The 27953-nt window shown below is 36.6% G+C and overlaps 1 protein-coding gene across 1 annotated transcript in view; it reads left to right on the forward strand.

Moving 5' to 3' along the window:
* Positions 1-27953, forward strand: part of PSMD1 (proteasome 26S subunit, non-ATPase 1) — a 91911-nt gene continuing 63958 nt past the window's right edge. The window contains exons 1-16 of the mRNA XM_019739782.2: positions 1-166; positions 4175-4218; positions 4874-4947; positions 5135-5304; positions 8342-8547; positions 10793-10936; positions 12896-13122; positions 17394-17454; positions 18503-18631; positions 20150-20238; positions 20710-20788; positions 21294-21467; positions 23065-23176; positions 23881-24077; positions 25046-25141; positions 26173-26237. Of these exons, the coding sequence (XP_019595341.1) occupies positions 151-166; positions 4175-4218; positions 4874-4947; positions 5135-5304; positions 8342-8547; positions 10793-10936; positions 12896-13122; positions 17394-17454; positions 18503-18631; positions 20150-20238; positions 20710-20788; positions 21294-21467; positions 23065-23176; positions 23881-24077; positions 25046-25141; positions 26173-26237 (1883 nt within the window). The 5' untranslated portion in view covers positions 1-150. The remainder of the gene's footprint in view (positions 167-4174; positions 4219-4873; positions 4948-5134; positions 5305-8341; positions 8548-10792; positions 10937-12895; positions 13123-17393; positions 17455-18502; positions 18632-20149; positions 20239-20709; positions 20789-21293; positions 21468-23064; positions 23177-23880; positions 24078-25045; positions 25142-26172; positions 26238-27953) is intronic.

A 27953-nucleotide genomic window follows, 5' to 3' on the forward strand; every position in this document is an offset into this window, starting at 1 on the left:
GAGAAGTGAGCCGGCGGCCTGAAGAGGCGACTGACTGAGCTGGGCACCGGGGCAGTGAAGAGGCGCGGCGGAGCGAGTGGCCCTGAGCTGACAGATACACTGCGGGGCTGGAACCGCGAGCGAGCGGGCGAGCGAGTGCAGGGCGCAGCCATGATCACCTCAGCCGGTGAGTGCCACCGCCGCCGGCGCGGACAGGGCAGAGCCGCCGCGCCGGCTTTTAGCTGAGTCAGGGCCGGTGACTGGGCACCTCCCGGCGGCGCGCCGGCCTGCGCGGCCGCTCGCTGCCCAAGGCCCACGCCCGGCACCGGGGCTGGCAGTCTGGCCGGGCATCTCTGCGAGCCCCGCGCCCCCTCCAGCTCCGGGGAATTGCGCCGAGTCGCCCGCCTTGGCATCTCTCCCCAGTCACACCCCCGTGCCCGCACCCTGTGGGCTCCTTGCGCCCGTTTTCGACCCGGAGGAGTTTTCCATAATTCTGTCCGTCCCGAAATGGGCCACGTGGGGCAGTCCGATCCCAGTGCTTCCTCGCAGGGGGTTGGGCCGGGACGGTTCTCCTGTGCGGCCGGACAGTCAGACGGCAGTTACACCCCCGAGAGCTTCCGCTCCGTTCTCCCGGGAGTGACACCCGAAATGAGGTTGGAGGGGGTCGGTTCGGGGTCCCCTCAAGGGTATTCAGTTACAGCGCCCGGAGGACTTCTGTGTCCGGTGACGACAGCGCTGTGCACGCGGCGTTATCCTGAGAAGCAGCCGGTGCCTGTGAGGCCGGGTGCGCAGTAAATACCCTGCACTGAAGAAAGAACTCAGGGGTGTCGCGTGGGTTTCGTCGCGTACGTGGATCCCTGTCGTGACGTTTGTTTAAAATGGGGTCCACTACAGACATCAAGGTCGAGGGATGGCTGGTACACCCCTCCTGCGGATGGGTTTGTTGATAGCTGGCCACAGCCTCGGTGCTTTTCTTTCCTTGGCTGCTTACACGCCCCCTTGTCGGCCTCTGTACCCGGCACTTGTCCCACAAGTATCCTGTTGTGAACAACCGGCGATCAGAAGACAGGAACTTGTGAGGAGCTCAACACCGTATTTTTATGAGAATTGCTTATAGAAATTGGTGGAGATGCTGGGAGACGTAACAGCCATTTTCAAAGATTTGAAGAGGTGTCACCGGTACTTGAAATTAGATATTTGTCTCCACGAATTAGAAGTGATTGGGAGATGAATTTTAGTTTAATACGAGGAAGCGCTTTACCAGTCAGCACTCTCTAAAGGTGAAATAATAAGCACTAAGTTTCTTGCCACCTGTACACGAAGACGTCATTCTATTTCAAGTCTATTCATTAACACTGCTTGTTAGCCCAAACCTTACCTCATGTCTTGCCCGGGTTATGCTAACAGCTTTAAGACTGTTTTTCTACCGTTACTTCCATATAGTGGATTCTTATTGTAGTCGGAATATTCTTTTTAAAACTTCAATCACGGATTTCTCTGCTGCAAATCCTCCAGTGTTTTCCATTGTGTTTAGAGTAAAATCCAGACTCTTAACCAAAGGCCTCATGAGCTGAGTCCTGCCCTGTGTGCTGCTGCTCCCTCGCTGCACCCTAGTCACACGGGCCTTTCTATGCTTTGAAGATTCCGTTTCTGTCCGACCTCAGGGCCCCCGCACATTCTATTCCTTCTTTCTGGACTCCTCTCCTCAAGTCTTTCCTTAGCTTCTCTATCTTTAATCTCAGTTCAAATGTTAGTCTTTCCTGATCATTTTGTTAAAACATGTTGCCTCTTTCCCCCTTTGCTGGCCCCTGCCTTCATCGCAGTCCTGTAATTACTTGGTTTGTTTACTTGTCTGATTACTGTCTTTCTCCGGTAGAATTTTGGGCGGGAAACTTGGTGTTTTCATAATTCTTAGAACATTGCCTAGCAGATGGCAGAAGTTCAGAAGTATGTCTTGAATGAAGTGATAAGTCAACTAATCAAATCAATAAATCAGTCCCTAGAGTACTTTAAGTAGAGGCTGAAAAAGTATTTGGTGGGAATATAATAGAACTTAAATCTTATCAAGTATGGCAGGAGTAATGATTTTTAAGTCCTACCCTGAGACTCTGTGATGACAGTATAGTGTGTATTTGTTACTCTCGTTTGTTAAATTTGCTGAATTTCTGATCACCTTCTGCTCCAAACCTTGTGTCACCTTGTTTTCTGTCCTTTGGGTCACATTGGCATAGGATCTGTCCCAGGTGCTAAACAAGATAGCGTCATGGTTCAGGTGTGAATTAGTCCGATTATTCATTCATCTGCTAGGCACTAAGAACACAGTAGTGGATAAGAGATCATCATATACTGTTAAGTTTTTTATGAGGCTTGACGTGGAAAGGGAGTTGAGAGATAGGGATAAGTGGTTGCTGGAGGGAGATGTGAAACTCAGTTTTGTTTTTGTTGTTTTTGTTTTTAACAATATAGGCGCATAAAGGAAAATTATGCTAAAAAGCTTTAAAACAATAGTCTCCCACTCACTCCTCTTTTCCCTTCCTCATCCCCAGAGGCAGCCATTTTCAACTTTTAAGCTGTATTTCTGGAACATATCTCCATATTTATAAATAATATCCAAATATTATAAATTGATCCAACAATTTTAGATAATGTATATCTGCTGATTTCCTATAACAGCATAAGAGGTTTTTTAGCATCCTTAAACCTTTCCCATTCCCTGTCCCCCACCCCCGTCTAAACCCCATCTAAAGGAGAGTTTTGTTTTGTTTTTAAGATGGGAAATATTCGTGTATGGAATGAAAAATATTTGATTTAGTTGCGTTCCATGGACAATGGCTTTATTTCTAAGCCAGGACCATGTAACACATTAGTCTAAAGAGAAACCAAACAGGAGAGTATAAAAAATATCACCTCCTTTGGTAAAAGCAATTCAAAACACTATTGATTGATGATAGGGAATGGGTAGCTTTTTTAGTATTTTGATGAAATGTTGTGCTATTTATGATCTGTTTCACATTTAAAGCATTCTTGTCTATCAGCTATTCCACATCACTAGTTTACACCCCCCCCCCCACACACACACACACACACAATTGCATTCTTTAATTTGTCTTCTCTCCGTGCTGTCAGTTCGGTTCTTCTTTCTGGACTTGGCATACCAACCTAGAGTACCAAGAAGTTCTTCTTATCTGCTTTTATGATTTTAGAGTAGTAGTATGCACTAGCCAGTACCATGGTGTAGTTTTGTTTGCTACATTTTGTATCCTTTCGTTATGGCTCTCCAAAGACTGCTGAGGCTCTTTGGCAAAACTACACTAACCAGTTAGAAATGGCTACATTCTTAAGTAAAGTTGCCTTGATACTTTTTAATCAAATCACAATTTCAGCTCTGTTCCAGAATGATTTTAAGACCTACATGGAAAACGTGTATCTGAGAGACAGTTTGGTTTCCTTTACAAGGACAGTTACCCACATCTTTTTTCTAATAATTATTTTGACATAATGACTATATTTCAAGGTGCATTTTTTTGGAGAGGACAGTTTTCTTTACTTTCCCAGTGTTAGTGCTAACACCTCAAGGTCATATGGAAAACACTGCTTAGGAATTAAAGTCAAGAACAAGTAAGATGGTTCATCATTTAGCAAAACCTAAGTTACTTGAGATGCAAAAGCGATGCCTTACTATAGGCATCTTGAAATAATGGAAGTATTTTACCCTGATGAGTTGATGACTGATTACTCCCTTTTTTGTAAAGGGAGTTGGTTTGTTTTGTGTGGACAATTTTATTCCAAAATTGTGTGGGAAAGTTTCCCATTATGGTCAATAAATTAGGCCTTTGATTTGATTTTCACACTATAGTGAGCATCAGTATCACAAGAAAGGCTTGTGGCTCCATCCCCACAACTTCTGATTCCGTTAGTCTGTGATGGGGGGAAAAACAAGGCATTTTTAACTAGTTCCCAGGTAATGCTGATGCTATTGGTCCAGGGATCACACTTTGAAAACTATTGAATTCGGCAAAGTATGAGTGATACATGCGGTGTCATGAGGGTTTGAATACAGTTAATTCTTAAACTTTGAAATATAAACCTTCATAGTTTTAAAGAAAAATAATCATTCCTCTAGTGAAGTAACCCTTCAAAAAATACTTGTTTCTACCTTATGTTTTATAATCATGATGCACTTTTTGTCTTATAGCTGGAATTATTTCTCTTCTGGATGAAGAAGAACCACAGCTTAAGGTATGAGTTGAAGAAAAATTAATGGTTTAGTATGAATACTGTGAAGCTCTTTGAATTTAATGATATCTGTATATCTTCCATCATTTAAAACAGCCATCATACCCAGCCTGTGCCCAGTCATTGAAATCTAGCCTCCGAGGACAGTGTTTTGACAACAGCAGTTGGTTTCCCCTAGAGTTTAACAAAGCTTAGGCATATAAACCTCAATAAATCAATGTGGTACTTGAACACCCTCCACCCCTCAGTTTCTTTATCAGTAGCACAAAAAATTGTTTCTTCTGTGTCACATATTTTTAAATTATTTTCATTTGACAAAAATGTGTCATATACTTCAAGTGGCTCTAGACACCTGACTTCATTTATATTCAAACTAGCAACCAGAGGTCAACCTTGTATATTCAAAGAAGAAAAATGTTCATTATGATAAGCAATGATGTTATATGACTAGTCTGATATTTGATGATTGAAAACAGAAAGTTAATGTGTAAGCCCAAGAGAAAATATAAATCAGTTGGTAATTTTTTATATTTGTCATAGATTAAAAGTTTTAGTAAATAAGACAAAATTTTGCCTTTGGTTTGTTGGGAATTTTTTTTTAAAGGAAGTGTAATGGTGAGTCTGTCTCAAAATCGAATTTTGGTTTTATCTTCTACAGGAATTTGCACTACACAAATTGAATGCAGTTGTCAATGACTTCTGGGCAGAAATTTCTGAGTCTGTAGACAAAATGTAAGAAATTACTTTATTTCTATAAATTGGAATGAGATAAATCAACTTTGTGGATGTGGGTCTTATAGTTTATAAATTCATTTAGAAATTTGCTGCTACTAAATTGTGGCTTGAATATTTAGATTTGGGATTTTTCAGGAGCACCAGACCACAGTTTGAATTAGGCCTATACTTCCTATTCTTTCAGAGAAGTTTTATATGAAGATGAAGGTTTCCGGAGTCGGCAATTTGCAGCCTTAGTGGCATCTAAAGTATTTTATCACCTGGGGGCTTTTGAGGAGTCTCTGAATTATGCACTTGGAGCAGGTGACCTCTTCAATGTCAATGATAACTCTGAATATGTGGAGACTATTATAGGTAATTATGTTCCATCTGCTAAAGCTCTATCTTGTCAGCCTCTTTCTTGCTCTAGTGCATATAGGCACTTTTTTTTCCCTGAATTACTTTTTGATGTTGCTAAATTTCATTTTAATTGGAAGTTCGTAACCTTTCTACAATAGTTTTATGTAGGCTGAGTGTTTAGATCTAATTTCTAATTCTGTGCTTTATTATTTTTTGTCATAATGAACAGTAACATTAATAACAGTAATGATAAAGATACCTCATAAAACATTTTAAGAATGAATCCAAGAAATTATTCAGAAACAGCTAACTTAACACGAAGATAGTTATCTCAATGATCCTGTTTGTCTCTAGCCCAATGAGCATACTGTTATATGAAAAAATTAAATTTGATTATTATGAGAAACAGAAATTAAATGATAGCAGTTTGTAGAGTTGTTTCTAGTACAGGAAACCATTATTGAGTATTTCCACAGTGCTAGGCACTGTGCCAGTCAGGTTTCATACTATGGTTTATTCCAGAGCTGCTCTGTGAAGGAGGAGCAATCCCTGTATTAACAATGAGAAAACTTGGATTTCAAGATGATAAACACACATGGCTATTAAATAGGAGGGTCAGAATTTAAAACCCAGGCTTATTCACTTCAGAATCCATGCTGTTTCTGTTAGTAACCATTGTTTTTTCATTTGTTTATTTTTGAAGTGAGGTTGTAGCACAGAGGCAGGGCTTCTGGTTCTCCATTTTGCAAGTTGAACCAACTATGTAAGATTTTGTTCAAAGATTTTGTACCTTTAAAAAGTGTTGGAAAACTTCTGATCCATTAGATGAAGGAAGGACTGCATACCCTTCAGACATGTCTTTATGAAATCAGGCTTTAGATCATAGTTACAGAGGGCCCAAGAGTATGTTCTCTGTAAGGAGTATACAGTATGGATATGTTTTGAGTTTCTTATTAAGAGGAAAGCTACGTTATTCACCTAAACCCTTAAAAGAAGAAAGTTGGTATTCTCTTTCAGAAATTGAGAAATGCTGCACGAGGTGGTCCAAAGGGATACTTTCAAATGTCCCTGAAGTTCTAAGTAGGAGTCTGTGTTCACATTTTTGCTGCGATGGTGTGAAAGGGTTGCAAGTAACTTTACTGCTGTTGGGGGCTCATTGAATTGGAGTTTCATCTGTGAATCCCATGGAAAGAATACATGATTTTAAAGAATAGACCATATCGTTTGAAACCAGAACATTTCTTTACATTAAGTTAGAAAGGGGGTGTTAAATACTCTTTTTTCTTATTTAAAGGATTTTGTTTTTTGATGATTGTTGATAATTTTTTCCAAAAGTGATCTGCACGTTCTTGCAGTGCTATCATTTTACAAATCATGCTTTTAAACAGGGCTGCTGATCTATAAAGGGCTATGAAGTGGTAGATGCCTTCCCTGTTTCTAAACTATTTATCATCTTAGCTTGTAGAAAGTGATTGTTGATCCACAAGCTAGTTCACTTTGCTTTTCTTTATGTGGAAGAAAACTCTTCTAGTTTTATAGGGACTGTTAGAATGGATTTTTTTTTTTTTTAACATCAGTGAATTCGTGAGGAGATATACAAAATAAAATTTGGGAAATACTTCTTAGTATCTTAATATCATAAACAGTACATCCAGAAAATTCAAGACTAGTAACTCTTCTCCCAGTTACGATAAGACTTCCACTGGGAATGATTCTAAGTTATGACATAAACCTGCTAGGTGAGAGCACAAATTTACAACTACGGTACGTTATTTTTCCTCTCAATTATAATCTAAAGAAAACTCCCTAAATTCTATAATTCTGAGGGTCCTCTTTAATGGGATGGGGTAACGTTTTCTCACTTAACTACGTTTGGTTCAAAAAGCTTATATGAGGGCCTGGTGAAAATTTTCTGCAACCAGAATTCTTTAAGGTCTGCTTTGTGACTGCCACGTTGACTGACTGTACCTGGACCTGAGTGGTTCTACCTGAATGGACCCAAAGTTTGGTACTTTCCAGTTAACAAAAGTCATGTGCTTTCCCCCCAAATATGGACCCATTTAACATGGCCACCTAATGGGCTAGCAGTTCTTTATGCTAGTTCAAATGTTTCCATTTCCTGGGGCTATAGTTGCAGCCTTTCTTTTCTTTGAAGGGGAGAATAGCTATTATATAGGAGTATGTCATTCAACTTTCTTCCTTATGAAGGTGAAGAAGGTTTAGGGAAATTCCCTTTTTTGGTTTTTCCTAAAAAGTTTAAGGTGTGATTCCAAGGTAGTGTAGGTTGTAAGCAAACTTAACTATTTCATATCCAGTGCGCTATTGGCGCCCTTCAGTATGTCGCCCCATCCTCCCCATTCACCCAAATCATTGTGAAATGTGGAAGCCAAATTGTGCACATACACCATTGCATGAATCTTCACACTGGGGGTGGTGGGGGTGGGTTGTGAATAGCTTCTACCCACCTCTCATTGAGACAATGACTATTTTGGTTGATGTGCTACAATTGCTGGAAAGATTTTTGGAAATCTTTGGAACTGCCTTTAGAACCCATGGCACATTTCAGGTCATTTCACCATTATTCAACAGAGATGACTTAGACATGGTCCTTTCTCTCAAGTAGCTAATAGTTTCATTAATGCGAAGAAGTCTAATAATTTGTTGCCATGTAGTAATTGCTGCAATAGGTCTTTTTTAATATCCTCAATAATGGCAAATGCTTGTTTTTTTGAAGTGAAATGGTAGCTATTTATAGCCAACTGTTGAATAAGCAGCTTAGTCACATTGAATAATATAATTTTGATCAAAATAAAGTAACGAGATAGAAATGTTTTGAGTAATATCAGCCTTATTAGAATTAGTGTGTAGCCTTCCAATGTAATTGTTGGGAAGGAAGCTATAATTTGTATAACTTTTAGCATTTAACAATTTTGAAATTTTCTTATTACTCTATAGTCCCATAAATTTTTATGACTACAAGTATAGGCATTGTCCTTTTAAGTAGTTCAGCCCAATTTACAAGGTAATCAGAGTTATTTTATTTTCTCCATAGCAAAATGCATTGATCACTACACCAAACAATGTGTAGAAAATGCAGATTTGCCTGAAGGAGAAAAGAAACCAATTGACCAGAGACTGGAAGGCATTGTGAATAAAATGTTCCAGCGATGTCTGGATGATCACAAGTATAAGCAGGCTATCGGCATTGCTCTGGAGACACGAAGACTGGACATCTTTGAAAAGACTATACTGGAGTCGGTAGGTGGATGATGTGATATTAGAGATTGTTATTGATGGGGAATCAGCAAAGCAAATGATCAGCACTGCGAATTATTGGTAGTGAAAAGAATCTAGTTTAGAAATAGTAAGGTACTCTTTGCCTAATGTTTTATTTTTATACTTTATATATGAACTTTGGCTGTATTTTATGTTTATCGAATATCTGCTTTTATCTTACTGCATTTGTTTTTTTGAGGTTTTGCATGGGGAAGTTGTATTAATTACCCTGCCTTTTTAAAGAAGACTGTATTAATAAACTATATTAATGTATTTATTATGGCTAAAACTAAGAACTAGATTTCTGTCTTGGGGTGTTTTGCAATAATTATGACAATTGTAAGTTGCCAACCAGTAGTCAAAACGGTGCAAGACTGAGTTCAGTGAGCACTGATTCACATGCCCACTTTGCTGCCTCCCCACCTGTCTTCTATGAGTTAGCTCTCTGCACGCCAGCCATTTTGACCTCCTCTCAGCTGCTAGGATGTACGCTGCCTTGTTCCCCTTGCCCAAAATACTGCTTGTGCCAAAAATACTTCCTTTTTTACCCTTTACCTGCTTTATTCCTGTTCAAGATTCAGAGGTCATCTCAACTGTCACTTGTTTATAGATCCTTCCATCAATCCCCGCCACCCATACCTTCCTCAACCCCTCCTGCCAAGACTAGGTCCAATTTCTTTTAATTAAATTTATTTAAGAATAGAATTACCATATGACCCAACAATCTCTCTCCTGGGTACATACCCAAAAAATCTGAAAACATTTATCCATAAAAGATAAATATACTCCCATGTTCATTGCAGCTTTATTTATGGTGTCCAAAACATGGAAACAACCAAAGTGTCCTTCAAAAGATGATTGGATAAAGAAGATATGGTATATATACACATAAGAAAAGATGAAATAGTGCCAATTCTTTTGTTAATCTCTTGGAGCCTTGTGTTTTTTTCATGTTACTACTGTAGTAATTAACTAATTGTATTATTACGTAGTTAACATCTGTCTTTCTCACCAGATTATAACCTCCATAAGGACAGGTACTTTGTGCCTGGTTCACCACTATGGCCCCAAAGCTGAAGGCAATGTTTAGTCGCAGTGATGAGAATTGTTTAAATGAGTAAATTAATGAAACACCCAGTGTGATAGAATGGCCCTGTTTTACTCAGTTTCATTTTTGTGTAGTTGTAGCCTCTCCTTGTCTTCATGTGAATAGAATGAAAGTACTTGTTTTCATTCATTCAACCAATAATTTTGAATGTGTACTATGTGCCAAACACTATTCTAGGCACTGGAGATACAGTGGCAAACACCACCAACATAGTCCCTGCCCAAATGGAACAATCCATTGGAGGAATAGGCAGCCAGGCAAATAATTATAGAAGATAAAAGGGTGGTAAATGTTAAAAAAAAGAATAAAGCAGAGTAAAAAGTGCATCTTACTTTGCATCCCAGTGTACATATGCATATAGACATAACGAGTTTTATGAAACAGTTCCTACTTTTACTGCTTGTAATGTAACTCTGATATTTTAAAATTGTATTTTATTTTTTTTAAAATGCTAGTCCCAGTAAGTTGATTTCATTATACACTAATGCAGCACAACTCACTATTTGAAAAATACTCCTGTAGCTCTTCAGTATGTTTATTTATGTTGTAGGACTTTAATAAGTTGATATCTCAAATATTGGGCATGCTTTGAAGAACTGTAACGTTCAAGTCTGGAGTCGAAATTTCCATCAACCAGATGTGACAGCACTCAAAACTTGGGTCACTCAGAGCTGAATAACAGTTGTTACATATGTTTCTGGCCAGAGACTATAGTCAGTAAGTCATGAGGGAGTCTAGTCGTAGCAAGAATTGGAGGTGGAAAGACTTCAGCAGACACGACTGAAAAACATAGCCACTCAATATATGGGCAGTTATTTGTGTATATCTTTTTAGAATAATTAGTAGCATCACTTTGTTAAAGCATACTATGTTCATATAATGATGATCCTGGATGATCACTATTTCTATTCATTTTTTCATGAAGACAAGGAAATAAGTAATTTCCTTTTAATTTTTATATCTAAAATGGTTAAAAGTTTTGAAGTTTTTATTGTTTAAGGGCTTTTTAAATCTTTGGCTGTCTAGAATGACTGAAGAATATAGATTAAATAATTTGATTTCTAAATAAACATGCTTCAGTAGTAAGATAATGCTGTATCTTTAAATTATTTCTTTCAGAATGATGTCCCAGGAATGCTAGCTTATAGTCTCAAGTTGTGTATGTCTTTAATGCAGAATAAACAGTTTCGGAATAAAGTACTAAGAGTTCTAGTTAAAATCTACATGAACTTGGAGAAACCCGATTTTATCAATGTTTGTCAGGTAATTACATTTCGTTGTAGTCCTTCACACTACTGCTGGGCTGTGCCTCACTATATTACATCATATTACATTTTATTGCATTGCATTGCTATAATGGTTTCATACATCTCTCTCAGTTTTCCTTCATAACAACAGCCCTGTGAAGATAAGGTATGTAATTTATATTCCTTTTTACCTATAAGAAATTGCATCTCACAAAACTAAAAGCTATTTTGTTGTAATGCATTCTTCCTGTGTATTTTTTCATTTTGAAAATAAGCCAAGCATTTAAGGAAATTTTGGGACTGAAGAAGGTTAAAAGAGAAATAGAAGAAGAAAAGATAAAAACAATACCTATGTTATATCGTATAATTCTTCAAAGAATTTCGAGTGTAAAAATTATCTTTGTTTCATTACCCAAACACAACCAAAACATTTGGGTATATTTTCTTTCTCTTTTTTTGTGTATAAATTTGCTTGCACATTTTTAAAAAGTTCAGACAGTACTGAAGGTATATAAAACAAAAGGTGTATCTTTTCCTTTCCTTCAGCCTTTTCTCAAGGGTAACACATAGATGTTTTTCCACCATATATTATTAGCACATGTCCAGCTACCTCATTCTTTTCAGTGGCTACACTGTATTTTTATTGACTGGAAGTACACATAGGTTTGCTTTTTAATAACATCATACTATATAAATTGTTGTATTCTGCTTAGAGTATAGCATTTTATCACACATTTTGTTTGTTAAATGTGTTCTCATTATGTTTTCATCCTCTCTACCTTTTTAAAATTTAGGTTAATCCTTTTTTTTAATGCTTTTTAAAGCAAGTTTGAAACAGAAAAACCTGGAAGAAAAATAACCACATTTATATCACCCAAAGTCAACATTTTAGTGTATTTCCTTTCAGTTTGCTCATGTAGGCTTTTGGAGTTTTGTTTCTAAATAGTTTTTTTAATAGTTTTTAAATTTTTATATGAGAAACAGTAGTCGTCTGTGTTCTTCCTTTGAGTATTTCAGTTTTATTCCTTAGAGGCAATTTTATTTCTTTCAACTATTTTAATCCTTGTCCCTTAAAACTTTTTTAAATTTTATTTTAACATTTTTAAAATATATTTTTTGAGCAGGTAATAATACATTCACATGATTCAAAATTCAAAAAGAACCAAAAGATATACAGTGAAAAATCTTCCCACCCCTTTCCTCTAGCTCTTAAGTTCCCTTCTCTGGAGGCAAATAGTGTCAATTACATGTGTCTGTCAACCTAACATTTCTTCATGTTCTAACTCTTTCTTGACTGTGTAGTAGTCACTCAGTGGATGTACTTTGCTTTACTTAGCCGTTTCTCTGTTATTGGTCATTTATTTTGTTTCCATTATTTTCTATTCTTAATTTGTAATAACTGATTATGTATTCATTTTAAAATTGAGTTATTTGCTTCTGAAGGGAACAAGAAAATTTAAGTTTAAAGGAAAAATTGTAACATTATTCGATAATTTTGTTAAAACACATGGCAGATCATAAGAATAGTTAGAAAACTGCTTCAGAATGGTCATTTTATGCCTCTTGTCTGGGCCCAGCACAATACTATGAGTGAATGACTCCTACAATTTATGGTAACGCAGAAATTACAAGTAAGGAGCACTTAAGTGTAAATTAAGGGTAAGATATAAAGCAGCCAAGATTCATTCACCAACCAGTTATTGAATACTGCTAATTGCCAGGCATAATATTAGGAGCTGTGACTATAATTTGTATGGCTTTTCTTATGGAAGGTAGATGCCATTTTTAGGAAAACTTTTATGTAGTGCCAGCATCAGAAATGGAGTGCTAGACTAGACAGTTAGTCTGCCCCAGTTTGCCTATGCCTCTGTTTTCAGGTTTCCTGTATGTGATTAAATAATAATGACTGTCACGCTCAGTATCTTGTAGACAGAGTTTTCGATTGATATGTAATTGTTCTTTATCTGCATTTCAGTGCTTAATTTTCTTAGATGATCCGCAGGCTGTGAGTGATATCTTAGAAAAACTGGTGAAGGAAGACAACCTCCTGATGGCTTATCAGATTTGTTTTGATTTGTATGAAAGTGCTAGCCAGCAGTTTTTGTCATCTGTAATCCAGAATCTTCGAACTGTTGGCACCCCTATTGCTTCTGTGCCTGGGTCCACCAATACGGGTACTGTTCCAGGATCAGAGAAAGACAGGTATAAGTATCTTTTTTCTGCATCAGAATTAATTGAACAATCTTGATTTCATTTGGGAATAGGTAAAATGTTCATAGTCTGCATATTTTAAGAATAAATTTTACCATTAGCTTTCATAGATTGTAAAGTCTTATTAAGGATATTGCTGTTTTACATTGGTCTGAGCACATTAAGGAAAACCAAAGAAATCGACCTCTTCTGGAAAGAAATGGAAAGGATTTTCTGATTGGTGTGCTGTCTAATCAAGTAAATGAAAAATCTCAGATGGAGTAGGTGGGCTAGATTTTAGATACTTGAGTTAGATATTTGGAAATAAGAAACATTCTCAGCTTTTGGTGTTCTTATTAGAACTAAATATACATATATCTTAGGCTGATACAGTATTAGATATTATTTTCTTACATACACATTTAAGCCACTTATTAAAAACGTTCAACTTAAGTGTCTTTGTTGTGCCTGCCTGTTTTCGTTTTAAAATTGTTCACATAGCAGTGAGAGTCATCCTTTTGAAACCTAAACATATTTCATATAAAATTCCCTTACCTCATTTCTTGCTACTTCTTTACTTACCACCTTCAGATCTCATTGACCTTACTGGTCTTCAGAAACAGTGAAAATTTTCCTGCCTCAATAAGGTTTTCTTGAATTTTAGTTTTTAGTATTTGTTTTCTTCCCTTACTTTCCTTCTTTGTGGTCACTTGCTTTATATAAGTTATACTTTCTTTGCCCATCTTCTATATTTGTCACTTTTTTCTGAATCCTTTTCAGCTCTTTAATTCTTTTAATTGAATAATAATTTAAATATAGTAAAATGCATATATCTTAATTATTCAGTTCAGTGAATTCTGGCAGTATAAACATTTACGTAGCCATCACTTCTGTTATCATCACAGAAACTTCCCTTGTATCCTTTGAGGTCAACCCCCTACCCCCAAGGCAACTACTGTTTTGATTTCTATCACCATAGATTAGTTTTGCCAGTTCTTGAACTTTATGAGAATGAGATTTTAGGGTACGTATTCTTTTGTTCCTGCTTTTTTCACTCGGCATGTCTCTGATATACATCTGTGTTTTTGGGTGAATGAATAACTGATCTTTGTTGCTGAGCAGCATTTCATTGTATGAATACACCACTGTTTGTTTATTCATTCTTATACTGGTGGACATTTGGTTGTTTCTGGTTATTGGCTGTTAAGAACAAGGCTTCTATGAACATTCTTGTACAAGTCTTTTTTGTGGAAAGATGTTTTCATTTCTCTAGGGTCAATACCTAGGATTGGAAAAACTGGATCACAGGGAATATGTTTAACTTGGTAAGAATCTGTCGGACTGTTTTCCAATGTGGTTGCCCATTTTACCCTCCCAACTGCAGTGTATGAGCACTCCAGTTATTCCACATCTTTGCAACATTAGATGTTATCAGTCTTTTTAATGTTACTTATTCTAGTGGTATAAAGTAGTGTTTTGTTGTGATCTTAATACAGTCACTTGTGAGATATATTGTTATGAATATTCTCCTTATCTTTGGCTTATTTCTTCATTTTATTAGTGGTATCTTGATAAGCAGAAGTTTTTATTTTCGATAATCCAGTTTCCCATTTTGGGATCCCATCTAAGAAATTCTTTGCCAGCCTGATGATTGCAAAGATATTCTGCTGTGCTTTCTTCCAGAAACCATATAGTTTTAGGTTTTAGTGTTATGCCTATGGTAGAGCTCAGCTGAACTCTTTGTATACGGTATGACGTAGGAGTACAGGGGGTGTCAAAAAAATGTATACACATTTTAAGAAAGGAAAAACCTATTAAAATTGTAATATTCAATATATACCAATAACAAAAGATGAATACAAGCCACGTTTGACTTCTGCATTTACAAGAGGTGCTCAAAGTGGTTACCATCAGCGTCCAGACACTTCTGATCACGGTGAACTACTGCTTGAGCAACGTTGATCAAAGTGTCTACTTGTGTACATTTTTTTGGCACCCCCCGTATATGGATATCTAGTTATTCCATCACCATTTGTTTAAAAGACTATCCTTTCCCTGTTGAATTGCCTTGGAGCCTTTGACAAAAATCATTTTGCTGTGTGTATGTGTTGATTTCTATATTTTCCATTATCTATTTGTCTTTCCTTGTATCAATACCACGGTATCTTTGTTACTAAAGCGTGTGGTAAGTCTTGAAATTAAGTAATGGAAGACCTACAGTTAAGACTCTTTTCCCCCAAGATTGTTTTGCCTATTATTAGCCTTTTGCATTTCTGCTATAAATCGGCAGAGATTCAGATTGGGATTGTGTTGAATCTCTTCAATTTAGAATAAATTGAACCCCCAGCTATGGGATTTTATGGATCTTACAATCCATAAACATGGTATTATTCTTCATTGATTTAGGTTTTCTTTAGTTTTTCTCAGCATTGTTTTGTAGGTTTCAATTCAGAAATTTTGCCAATATTTCTTTAAATTTATTCCTAAGTATACTGTGTTTCTTGATGTTATTGTAAGTGGTATGTTTAAATTTCAACTTCCAGTTGTTAATATGTAGAAATACAATTGATTTTTGTATATTAATGTTGAATCCCACAGCCTTGCTTAAATCACATCGTAGGTCTAGTAAAAAAATTTTTCTAGATCTTTTCATAGAATTCGCTACATGGGAATCATGTCATCTGTGACTAGAAAGAAACGATTTTACTTCTTCCTTTATAACTTTCATACCTTTTCCCCCTTGTTTTTCTGCCTTGGCTAGAATTTCCCATATATTTTTGGATGGATGTGATGAGAGTGAACCTCTTTATTTTGTTCTGATCTTAAAGTTTTTTTGGTTATTTATTTTTTTTTTTTTCAGTTTGGGGAAGGGGGAAGGGGGGGCAACAGGACTTTATTGGGGAACAGAGTGTACCTCCAGGACTTTTTCCAAGTCAAGTTGTTGTCCCCTCAATCTTAGTTGTGGATGGTGCTGCTCAGCTCCAGGTCCAGTTGCCGTTGTTAGTAGTAGGGAGAGCGCAGCCCACCATCCCTTGCGGGAGTCGAACCGGCAACCTTGTGGTTGAGAGCCCACACTCCAACCAACTGAGCCATCCGGTATCTCAGCAGCAACTCAGCTCAAGGTGCTGTGTTCAATCTTAGTTGCAGGGGGGAGCCCACTATGCCTTGCGGGAGTTGAGGTGTTGAACTGGCAACCTTGTGGTTGAGAGCCTGCACTTCAACCAACTGAGCCATCTGGCACTGGCCCATGTGGGAATCGAACTGGCAGCCTCTGGAGCTCCAACCGCCTGAGCCACTGGGCCGGCCCTGTCTTGTTCTGATCTTAAAGGGGATAGCATTCAGTTTATTTCTTTTTAATTAAAATTTTTTCTCTTACCTTCTCCTTTTCTTGTGTTGTGTTTATTTGCTCTCGTGTTCCTTCCAAGTTAATCTGATTTCTGAAATGATTATTTTTCCTCTTTCATTTTTAATTGTCCCTAGTTCTGTTTCATTTCTGAGTTTTTCTAATTCTGATATGTAATATTCTTTTATACCTTGCATGATTTTCTTAATGTCTTTTACTTCTTTTGAAATTTTTTTCTTACACTATTGTATGGGGTTTAACTTTATCCTTTCCTGTGGCTTATCTTTACTGTAATTAGTTATCCTAAATTTTTACAAAAGAGGCTTATTTAGGAAAATTTTTCTAATTTCACTGCTCTTTAGAACTTCCTCTTATGTTGTGTTTGTGGACTAGTAAACAAAATGGTGTTTTATGTTCTGAGATCTCCTGGCTCTGTTTCCTTTCCCACTTTTATTTGTGCCTTCCTTTTCCCTTCTTAATTTGGATCCTATGCTTAGCATTTTCTCAATATAGTGCTTTGACCAAGAAGTGAGTGTTGGCTGGTTAGTTTTAAGAGTTATTGGGGCCCCCAGCGGCTTCACTTCAAATTGATCTTGTAGCTGTTGGTGTATCTCCACCTGACCATTTGGAGAATTTAGGGGATACTTTGTCACCTGGTTTTGTTGTATTTGTTGTTTATGCATTTTGCTAACCTAGTTAGTTGCTTTGTGTGTTTTTAGGAATTTATTTGGAGGAAATTCAGTAACTGGGCTGCCTCCATCTTAATTAGAATCGTATCTGATTCTTAACAGCAATACTTACGAAGTAATTGAACATTTATTTCCTTGCAAAATATTTAATTTGGACATGGTTCAGATCTGCAATTTGATAACAGATCACCCACACATACTATTCAGAAAAGATTTATCAAAACAGTAACTGTTGGTTCTCTTCATTTTAGTGACTCAATGGAAACAGAAGAAAAGACAGGTAGTGTACTTGTAGGAAAGACACCAGAAGCGGTAAGTTGAGGTTTTGATGGGCTATTTAACATATATTCCCATGGTATATTGTAAATTACTTTAGTGTTACAGACTTGTTTTTATGGAGGTTTATTATTAGGTTTGATACCAAAGTCATTTTATAAAAAACAGCTTTTTTGTAAAAAGTACGGTTTTAAAGACTGATCCCAGAGAGAACTTAACTTAGAAGAAATGAAATCCTTAGATCTTTACCAAAGAATGAACTCTGTCCCGAATAACACTGTCACAGGGAGAGAAAAAAGTATGGCCTCTGTATAAATGACAACTTATAGAGGGGGGCATTTTAGTTGTCTTTGTTGTCCTTTAATATTCATGGTGTGTGGAAGAGTTGGGTAAGTATTAGAGCAGTGCTCTGTTGGACATAAATGTTTCCTCCATCAGGACTTTCGGTTTTTCATGCTCAGGTATATAAACTTCAGCTGTTGTTCACTTGGTTAGATAGTTGTGTTGATGGCTTGGTAGTTCATGAGACCATATATGTATATGTGTTGATTAAAGGTGCTTTTGATTTTCTCAGTTTGGATTAGGGAGTTCTTCACCTAAAGTATAAGTTGGCTGTATATAAAATAGTTTTCCTTGCATATCAGTAATTAGTTATTCTTTTACAGTTTGGGTTTTTGTTATTTTTTTAATATTAAAATATTTTACATTGGAAGCTAGTTCAGAATGAATTGCTTTCCTTCATGAAGCTGGTATCATATCTCAGTGGCATCAAATAAATAAATTAATTAATTCTTTCTCTCACATTATACATGAGGTTTTTTGTTTTTAATTAAAGTTCATAGGGGTAATAATTGTTAGTAAAGTTACATAGGTTTCAGGTATACAATTCTGTAATACATCATATATGTATCACATTGTGTGCTCACCATCCAGAGTCATATACATATTTTCTAGATCCTACTGTTAAAATATGAGTGTGGTCGTGTGTACAGACTGAGTTTCACTGGTTTAGGGCTATTAAAATAAAGTTGGCTTAGTAGATTCCAGTAATATATGAATTTTTTTTCTGTGTTTATTTTGGTAGAGTCCAGAGCCCAAGGACCAGACTTTGAAAATGATTAAAATTTTAAGTGGTGAAATGGCTATTGAGTTACATCTGCAGTTTTTAATACGAAACAATAACACAGATCTCATGATTCTAAAAAACACAAAGGTAGGAAATTCATCTATAATGGAAGCTTTTTTCTTATATTTATTTCTTTGTTGAATATAAGTACTTATATTTATTTCTTATTGAACACTTGGTTGCATTTTCCTCTTGACCAAGGAAATAAGTAAGTTTTTGTAAAAGTAACAATGGGAGAAACTCTTAAACTTGTTGAAAAAGAAAAGGAATTAATATTGCTTGAACTCCTGTTTTTGTGCTAGTCTCTCATTGGGAAGTTTAGTGGATTTTTTTTTTTCATTTTCTTTAGCTAACTTTTTATTTTAATGTATGCTTGTAGTATTTGGACAAATATAGAATAATCAACATTAATTCGATTTGTCTGTTTTCCCACGAACTACAAACTTGAGAGCAAATTATTATTGTAACCTTTGTTGAGGTATTGATCACAGTTGTTCATATTAATTTTAATTTTTGAACAGGTAATATATTCATCTGCTTCAAAAAATGTTTTAATATGAAAAGATATAGAACATGAAAAATCTTCCTCCCTTTCCTGTCTCGTTTACCCAGTACTTTTTCCCAAAGTCATTTATTCTTTTTTAAAATCCATATATTATTTCATTATTGAACAATTGTTTGAAGCATATGTAATAATGCTTCTCCAAACTTTTAAGACAATTTTTACAAATGGCAAAAAGACACAGAATTACATAATTTGCATTCATGACAACTATTTGAAACTAATCTTTATAATATAGTCTCATTAAAAATAAACAAAATGATTTTGATGACTGCCAAAGGTACAGCGTTGCTCTTTGGGTTACCCCAACACCTTGGAGACCTTGGGCAAAATGCTAAAGAGAAACGGCAAGTTAAACTTTTCAGAAACCAAAAACTAGAACACCTATTACCTAAATCTACTACTGACCTCAAGTTGAGACCACAAATAAAGCTCTATTTGACTTGCTTATTTTTATAAACTAGCTATTTAATCTTGATAAAGAAATATCCAAGATCTGTATTTTAAATACCAGTTCTGGGGAGGCCGGGTGGCTAGTTTGTTAGAGAGCTAGCTCTGGGCAAGGGGCTGCTGGTTCGATTCCCACATGGGCCAGCGAGCTGCGCCCTCCTCAACTAGAATAAAGTCAATGAGCTGCCGCTCAGCTCCCAGATGGCCAGATGGCTCGGTTGGAGTACGGGCTCTCAACCACAAGGTTGCTGGTTTGACTCGACTCCTGCAAGAGATGGTGGGCTGCACTCCCTGCAACTAACAACGGCAACTGGACCTGGAGCTGAGCTGCGTCCTCCACAACTAAGATGGAAAGGACAACAATCTTAGTTGTCTTTTTCCAACTTAACTTGGAAAAAGTCCCAGAAGTACACACTGTTCCCCAATAAAGTCCTATTCTCCTTCCCCAATAAAATTTTTTTTTTTAAATTAAATACCATTTCAGTTTATTCATATTTCACTAAAAAACAGGGCCTCTGGTTGTGTGTTCATGTGCGAGCTTGTATATGTGTGAATACTTTGCCAGTGATAAAAATCTGTATTTGTTTTTGTAGGATGCAGTACGGAATTCTGTATGTCACACAGCAACCGTTATAGCAAACTCTTTTATGCACTGTGGGACTACCAGTGACCAGTTTCTTAGGTAAATATGCTTGAAGGTTCCCACTTTGTTTTAAATCATCTTTAACAGAGACTCTGTTGACATTGTCACAAGATGTGGAAAGCTTCCCCTGCCTGCCAGTCCTGAATTTTAAATTCTGTTTTTGCTATTAAAAAACATTTTTATTGATACGCTTACTTGTTTTAAGATAGAATTAATACTCTTTATTTTATTAGTTGGCTCGAGTATCAACTTTTGAATGAAATATATTAAGCTTAGGAATTTAATATAATTTTGCTTTTGTTCATAGTGGAATTACATATCATGCATTAAAAAAAAATTCTCAAAATATTAAGAACAACTTAGGAGGTAAAATAGAATCAGTAATAATTTGAGATCCATAAAGTGAAACAATTTGTAATAGTTCAAGTTATATTTTTAAAGCTTTGACTTTAGTGTTATAAAAAGTTTGGAGTTTGTTTCAATCGTGTTGCTAAATTTTCTTTCTTACAGAGATAACTTGGAATGGTTGGCCAGAGCCACTAACTGGGCAAAATTTACAGCTACAGCCAGTTTGGGTGTAATTCATAAGGTAATATATACTGATCAGTGTGAACAGGCATCAGAGCAGAGCAATTTTTCTGAAGTTAAGAAAAAGTAAAAGTTTACTGTAATTCATTGAAGTACATTTTGTTAGATCAGTCCTCTTACAGGGAAGGATAAAGTAAGATACTACTAAAATACACATGTATGTGTTTGTTTTTATTAAAAGGTAGAAATCCTTTTCCTATGAAGACTAAGCCATTTCTCAAAGGACAAATTGAAATAAGTTATTGGCATAGTCTAAGATGAATTTGGGAAAATGTTATAAAACAAGGGGAAAAAATGGAAGCATTTGTTTCTAAGCAGGATGTGACTGGATCTCATAAAGGCTTTTCTCTTATTTGAGTGATAAAGTTGTATAAGAGAGAGCCCCACTTCCTCCTTCTCTTTCAGCAAGGGAACATTCTAGAGAAAAACAGTAATCATAGAAAATGTTAGGTCTTTTTCCTCTTACTTTTTCTTACTGACACCTTTGTTGTGGCCCAAATTTACAGGGTCATGAGAAGGAAGCATTACAGTTAATGGCAACATACCTTCCCAAGGACACCTCTCCAGGATCAGCCTATCAGGAAGGTGGAGGTCTCTACGCGTTGGGTCTCATTCATGCCAATCATGGTGGTGATATAATTGACTATCTGCTTAACCAGCTTAAGAATGCCAGCAATGATGTAAGTATTAGAATGGAAAACTAAAATTCCATTACTTAAGTATCCAGGAAAACATATTTGCCAAATTGTTTTAGTGAGTAGAAATTTTGTGGAATTTGTGAATTCCCAAATCAGTACTGTTCTCATAGAGGTTTTTTTTTAAAAAAAAAGGTAATTTTCTTTTCTTTAAGCTAAAATTGTGCTTCTCAGTCCTTTAAACCTGTGAGAAGCAAAATAAAGTACCAGGGATTTGTAAAACACAATGTTGTATTCCCTGCACTTTAGAATCTAGTAATGTTATAGCTAGAAGTGACCTTAGTGATCATTTAGTCTGATCCCACCATTTTACAGGAAACCGAGGCCCCCCCAAAATTGCATATATTCTCTTAGGAATCAGAATTCTTGCTTGTTATGATCTTTGATAATTTTTTAAATGCAAAAGTTTTGAAAAACTTATTAAGTAGCCCCATGTTATTTTAAGTAATCTAGAAATAGATTTTAGACTTTTTTATGTTAGAGTAAACTCAGAAAGCTGTAAGGAGAGTAGCTGAGTGAAGAAAACTTTGTCCTCCTACTTCATTGAAAAGATTCAGGCCAGCAGGACGATCTGGCTCAGCTAATACGGCCCCTGTCCGCAGGCCTTATGTATATTTACTGCCTTTACCTCATGTTCTCTGGTCTCAGGTAGAAATATTCTTACACAAGCTTTTTGGTTGCCAGCATAAACAGGAGTTTATTGGAAGTATCTTATATAATTAAAAGAGAATCTGATGAACTAGTTCTCACAAAGGTTAAGAGCCAGGGCGATTCTTGGGACCTAGATAACAGGAATGATGGAATTGTCTCTTTAAATCCCTACTGTCAGGATGAGTGAACTTGAAATGTTTTTGGTCCCTGGGTCATTCCACTTAAGAAAGTGATCATTCCACTTAAAATTCCAGGGAAGGAGCATGCGATTGGCCTGTCTTGGGTCATAGGTCTGCACTTTGGCTAGAGGAAGGTGGGAGCTTCTTAAATGACAGTCCCACCAAGACTAACAGATGGGAGAGGAGTATTCCCCAAGCAAGACTAAGGTGCTATTACCAATAAAAAGATACTGTTCATTCAAAAAATGACATGATCACTAGTGTCCCACTTCAAGTAAAGACCAACTTCTGCTCTTGACCTCATTTTCTCCTACTTTATTCACAACCATGTTTTATTAGATACCTTTTTTTCTCCTCTTCAGCCTCCTTCTATGCTTCCTCCTTCCTCTTAGCCCATAAGCATATTCAAGTCTCACCTATCCTTAAACAAACTTTCCTTGACACTTGCTTCTTCCTCTTGGTTGTTATCTTTCTCCTCTTCTTCTGTAAACTTGTTGAAAAAGAGTTGTGGTTTCCACTTTCTTTTCTTTTATTCACTTCTCAACTCACTATTTTGCATTAGTAAGCACCATTCTTTTGAAATTGAAATTGCTGAGGTTACCACTGGTCTTCTGATTATCAAATCCTTTGATCATTCTCACTAGACCAACTGCTTTATATGTTTACTGTCAAAATATATTTTGAAATTAGTATAAAAGCTCGGATTTTAAGTACAGTGTACCAAATCAATGCAGCCCATGCCTTTTCCCTAGATTGTTCGACACGGTGGCAGTCTGGGCCTTGGTTTGGCTGCCATGGGGACCGCACGCCAGGATGTGTATGATTTGCTAAAAACAAACCTTTATCAGGATGATGCTGTGACAGGTAAACGATTCTTTCTAAAGACAACAAATTTTAGGAATAATTAACATAACTAATATTTATTTTCTACCTATATTTTATAACCTCTTAAAAATCTAATGGATTTCTCTACTTGAAGAGGATTTTTCTCCATTTGTCAGACTCATAAAAGTATGTTTTGTAATATATAGGCTTTTATAAATGGTATATCTTGTGTGTCTCTCGGTATAACTGACTTTTGCAAATAGAAATTTATTAGAACAATCTATTTGTATCATAGGGCTATCTATACTGCATGGTGATAATGTAGAAAAAATGTCACCTTGGAAATCACTGTAGGATTTGATGGTGCATTCAGTCAAGATTTAAAAGGAAAATAGGTATAAATATATGGATGTACTTCCACATAAAATACCCTCCTTTTTGTCAGATGTTTGAAAAATAATGCTATAGGAAGCTAATGGTTGTTTTTGTGTGTTTTTTAAATATTTTATTGGGGAAGGGGAACAGGACTTTATTGGGGAACAGTGTGTACTTCCAGGCCTTTTTTCCAAGTCAAGTTGTCCTTTCAATCTTAGTTGTGGAGGGTGCTGTTCAGCTTCAAGTTGTTGTCCTTTCAGTCTTAGTTGTGGAGGGTGCAGCTCAGCTCCAGGTCCAGTTGCCATTGCTAGTTGCAGGGGGTGCTGCCCACCATCCCATTCTTTAATGTTTTACTTTTTACTCGCTAGGGGAAGCAGCTGGCCTGGCCCTAGGTTTGGTTATGTTGGGGTCTAAAAACGCCCAGGCTATTGAGGACATGGTCGGCTATGCACAAGAAACTCAGCATGAGAAGATTCTGCGTGGGCTTGCAGTTGGCATTGCATTAGTCATGTATGGGAGAATGGAAGAAGCTGATGCTCTCATTGAGTCTCTCTGCCGTGATAAGGTGACAGCACACATTCGTTATCCTCTTCTCCTTGCACTTCCTCACCTTGCAGTTATCTCCACCATTTACAGAAACACTCACTTTCACTGGAAATTATCTGTGTTCCCCTCAGAGCACCTGGCTACATTTGTTGATAAAACTTCTTGCAAGATATAAAGCCTAATAGAATTCAGGAAAGAAAAACAACTGATTAGAAGAGATGGACAGGAGTAAGTTGAGGATTTTAAATTTAATGAAGGCTTCAGATCAGTGATTTTCCGATAAGCAGATCTACAAAAGTTCTTCAGAAATTTACAAGTTGATTTCTTTTAGAAATAGTGTTTTTGGAATGATTTCATAATCTCTTAAGATAAAAAGTTTACTTCTATGTTTTTTCGTTAAAAAATGGTGCCAAATGAATACATATTTATTTGGGTGAGGTTTTTTTCCCATTGCCTTTTATTTTTACACTAGTATTGGTTATGGTAGTCAGTGGTAATATTGTCCTCTATAATCTGGTAAAAATAGCTACTGATATAGTTTATTGATGAACCTACTAATTATTTTGCTCAACTATCAGACTTCATATTTCTGCCACTCAGCGATCAGTGCCCAATAATTGAATTAATAAGGTGAAAAAGCAAGTTAAAATTACATTTAGAAGTGGGCTTCTTTGTTGTTCATTTGATAAATGGAAGTTGAGTGTCACAGGGCAGTATTGTTGGTATTGGATGTGAGTTTATACTTCCTAGAAAGTGTGAGGCAGGACAAGCATGTTACACAGAATATTGGGAATTACAAGCAGTTATTTCCTCCCATATTAGAGTCTCTTACTTCCCCATTCATTTAGAAAACACCATCCACAAAAGAGTTCATTGTTTCCTACCTGTAGCGAACTCTCCTGGTGCATGCAACTATGCCTGTTAGACTGTAGAAGTTACTATTTGAAATGATAAGCTGATGATTGATGTTGAATTATTCTTTCTTAGGACCCAATTCTTCGACGGTCTGGAATGTATACCGTAGCCATGGCTTATTGTGGCTCAGGTAACAACAAAGCTATTCGACGCCTGCTACATGTTGCTGTAAGTACTCTGACCTTTCTGGGGATAGGGGTGGAAGGGAAAGTTTTCAGTGGATCCTAAGTGTCTAGGTAAGTGCATCACCCACACCACGGGACCACCACCAGTGGTCTCAGGTTCAGATTCTCATTCACAGGGTACCATCTGCCATACCTAGCTCCAGGTTCACTTACCTTTTCAGAAGGGTAGAGAACAGGATAACAGTATGTCAGTATGAATGAAACCCCTTCCGGTGCACATTTTGAAACCCTATTCTAAGGGGCACACTCTTTATAAGGAATAGGACCACATGAGTGTGTGCAGTCACCCTAGGATCAGGAAATCTAATGAACAATAAGAACCGCTTCTTTTTATAGCCCGTGAAATTAGCTTTCAGGTACCCCCAAGGGACATGCTGTATTCCAAGAGACACATTGCAAAGGAAAGCCAATGCCCATGTTTTCCAGCAGGCTTTTCCCAGTCATAGTCCTCCTAATCCAGATATATAGCCTATCAACAACAAATAATGTTGCCTGGTGACACAGCGGGCATTCTACATGTCTCAACTCAGTAGGTTTCCACTATCATGGTGCTGGGAGAAGGTAAGCCCAAGGTCATCTTCCTGGGCAGAATGGGTTTAAACTATCATTAACTCCTTCCCAAAGCTATTCACATCCCACAGTATTTATTAGTAATTTATCCGTTATCAGTGCAGAATGTGGTAATGTTTGTGTTTTGCTTGAACTTAGGACATAACGTTTTTGAAAATAACATTGAAGGAATGGTTAGATTTTCAGCGTAGCCCACAAAAGCTATAATGCAGCTGAAATAGTCTTTAGAAGTAGCCTTGAATCTTAAACATCACCAAGTTTTAAAGGCTTCTCACCCCTGAAATGAAATTCTCGGATGAGTTTTTCTAAATTTCGGGAAGACATTCTAATAAAGGAATAACATATTAATCAGGTCCAATTTACATTTGAATGATGTGGGCCTCTCGGAGTAGTTCAGTAATAGAGTGCACGGTTAATGTAATCATCCTTTACGTTGTTTCCTAGGTGAGTGATGTTAATGACGATGTCAGGAGGGCAGCTGTAGAATCACTTGGATTCATTCTGTTCAGGTAATAATTTCTAACTCCTGGTTCTATTTATGTTCCATTTCTTTTTATAGTCAGTATCTAAACTAAAATACCCGAGGAATATATCTAGGTTCAGAGTAAGGACCTTTAACAATTAGACGAGTGCTGTGCTTTTGGGAAAAAAAAAAAAGAAGTATATCTTGGGATTCTGAGAGTGTATATGAGAAGTAGAAAAATAACTTAATTATTTCTCTTTATTTTTTCATAACATTTCTACTTATTCACTTAATTTTTAAAATCCAAGTAACACCTTCAGTACTCCTCTTTCCATGTATATTGGTAATTCAAGTGGGATGCTATCGCTTACACAGGTTTGTAGAGTTCTTGAAGCTCCTCCATGAAAGGAAAAGGTTTGTTTAAATGCATAGTGAAGATATTGTTTAAATGCAAAAGGGTGAAAATTTTGCAGGTTTAAAAAACATATTTTGGACTTGAAGGTCTGGATAGTTGTGATTAAGAGGTAGACACTCTAAAACCAATCTACATGTATTGAATCCTGGCTCCACCCTTGTTAGCTGAGTCTTTGGGCTTGTTACTTTGCCTCCTTGAGCCTCAGATTCCTCATCTGTAAAATGGGCATAATAATAGTACCTATTTGAGGAGCGTGTTTTTTGACAATTTAAGTGAATTAATATCTAAAACCTTTAGAACAGTGTCTGGTAATAGTTAAGTGCTATTTAACTATGTGTTAGTAGTGGTACTTGCTATAGTTAGTGGTAGATGCAGTAGTTCTTCCAGCAGTTCTTACTGTCTGCTTAGCTCCGATCTCAAATTCCACTGTGTTTTTTTTGTTTGTTTTTTAGTTATTTTATCTTAAAATAAACAAAAATTAAAAGTACTTCTTTTACCTGTGTTTGGACACTGCTTTTTACAGCTTCTTTGTGATGAAATTACACAATAAAATAAGTTCCCAAGGTACATGTTAGATGAATCAAGTGTCTCATGTCCTTTTAATCTCTGGTGTAGATTTTCTACCCCAAGTTCTTGGAAGTGAACCTTTGTTACAAAGATTGTAATGTAATTCAACAAATATTTATTTGACATCTACTGTGATTTGGTTATAGGATCTTCTCCATAACATCCCAGATAGGAAGTTACCTATTTACTGCAGGCTGTGAAATATTTTCTTCCTATTGTGGATAAAAATGTTGACTAAAACCGAGCAAAGCACAGACCCACATGGCATGCTAATTGGTTTCTCCTTATACCAGTCAGTTTTGGTGAATGAGGTTGTTCATCCAAGTACAAATGTTCACTGTATTATCTTCTAACCCTCATTTGTCTAACTGTTGACAAAGACACCCGAGAGCCTTCACAAAACCCTAAAGACTTAGTATTTATTTATACAGATTTGCTGGTCTGGTACCTCCAGAACAAGATTAGTTGGTTATTGTTTCTTAGTAAATCCATAGACATGTCAAATGTTCATTGATTCCTTTTCTAAGATCTGACAAAACCTATGTATATTAAGCTTTTTTTTTCCCCAAAAGATCTGCGGTAGACTCCACACTTTGAATTTCTTAAATCCTATTTCTTAAAAAGATTCTTTCTGAGCATCAGAATATTTAACCACGTACAGTTCTTTTGTACCTTTGTCATTTTCTGTTTCTTTCTCTCAAATTTGACAACAGTGGTTGAATAATTACATTGACAAGTTCTTTTTTGGGGAGTTGATTCAGTTAGCTTAGAGACTTTAAC

This window comes from Rhinolophus sinicus, linkage group LG01 (assembly GCF_036562045.2).
Source record: "Rhinolophus sinicus isolate RSC01 linkage group LG01, ASM3656204v1, whole genome shotgun sequence".
In the NCBI taxonomy this organism is placed as follows: Eukaryota; Metazoa; Chordata; class Mammalia; order Chiroptera; family Rhinolophidae; genus Rhinolophus; species Rhinolophus sinicus.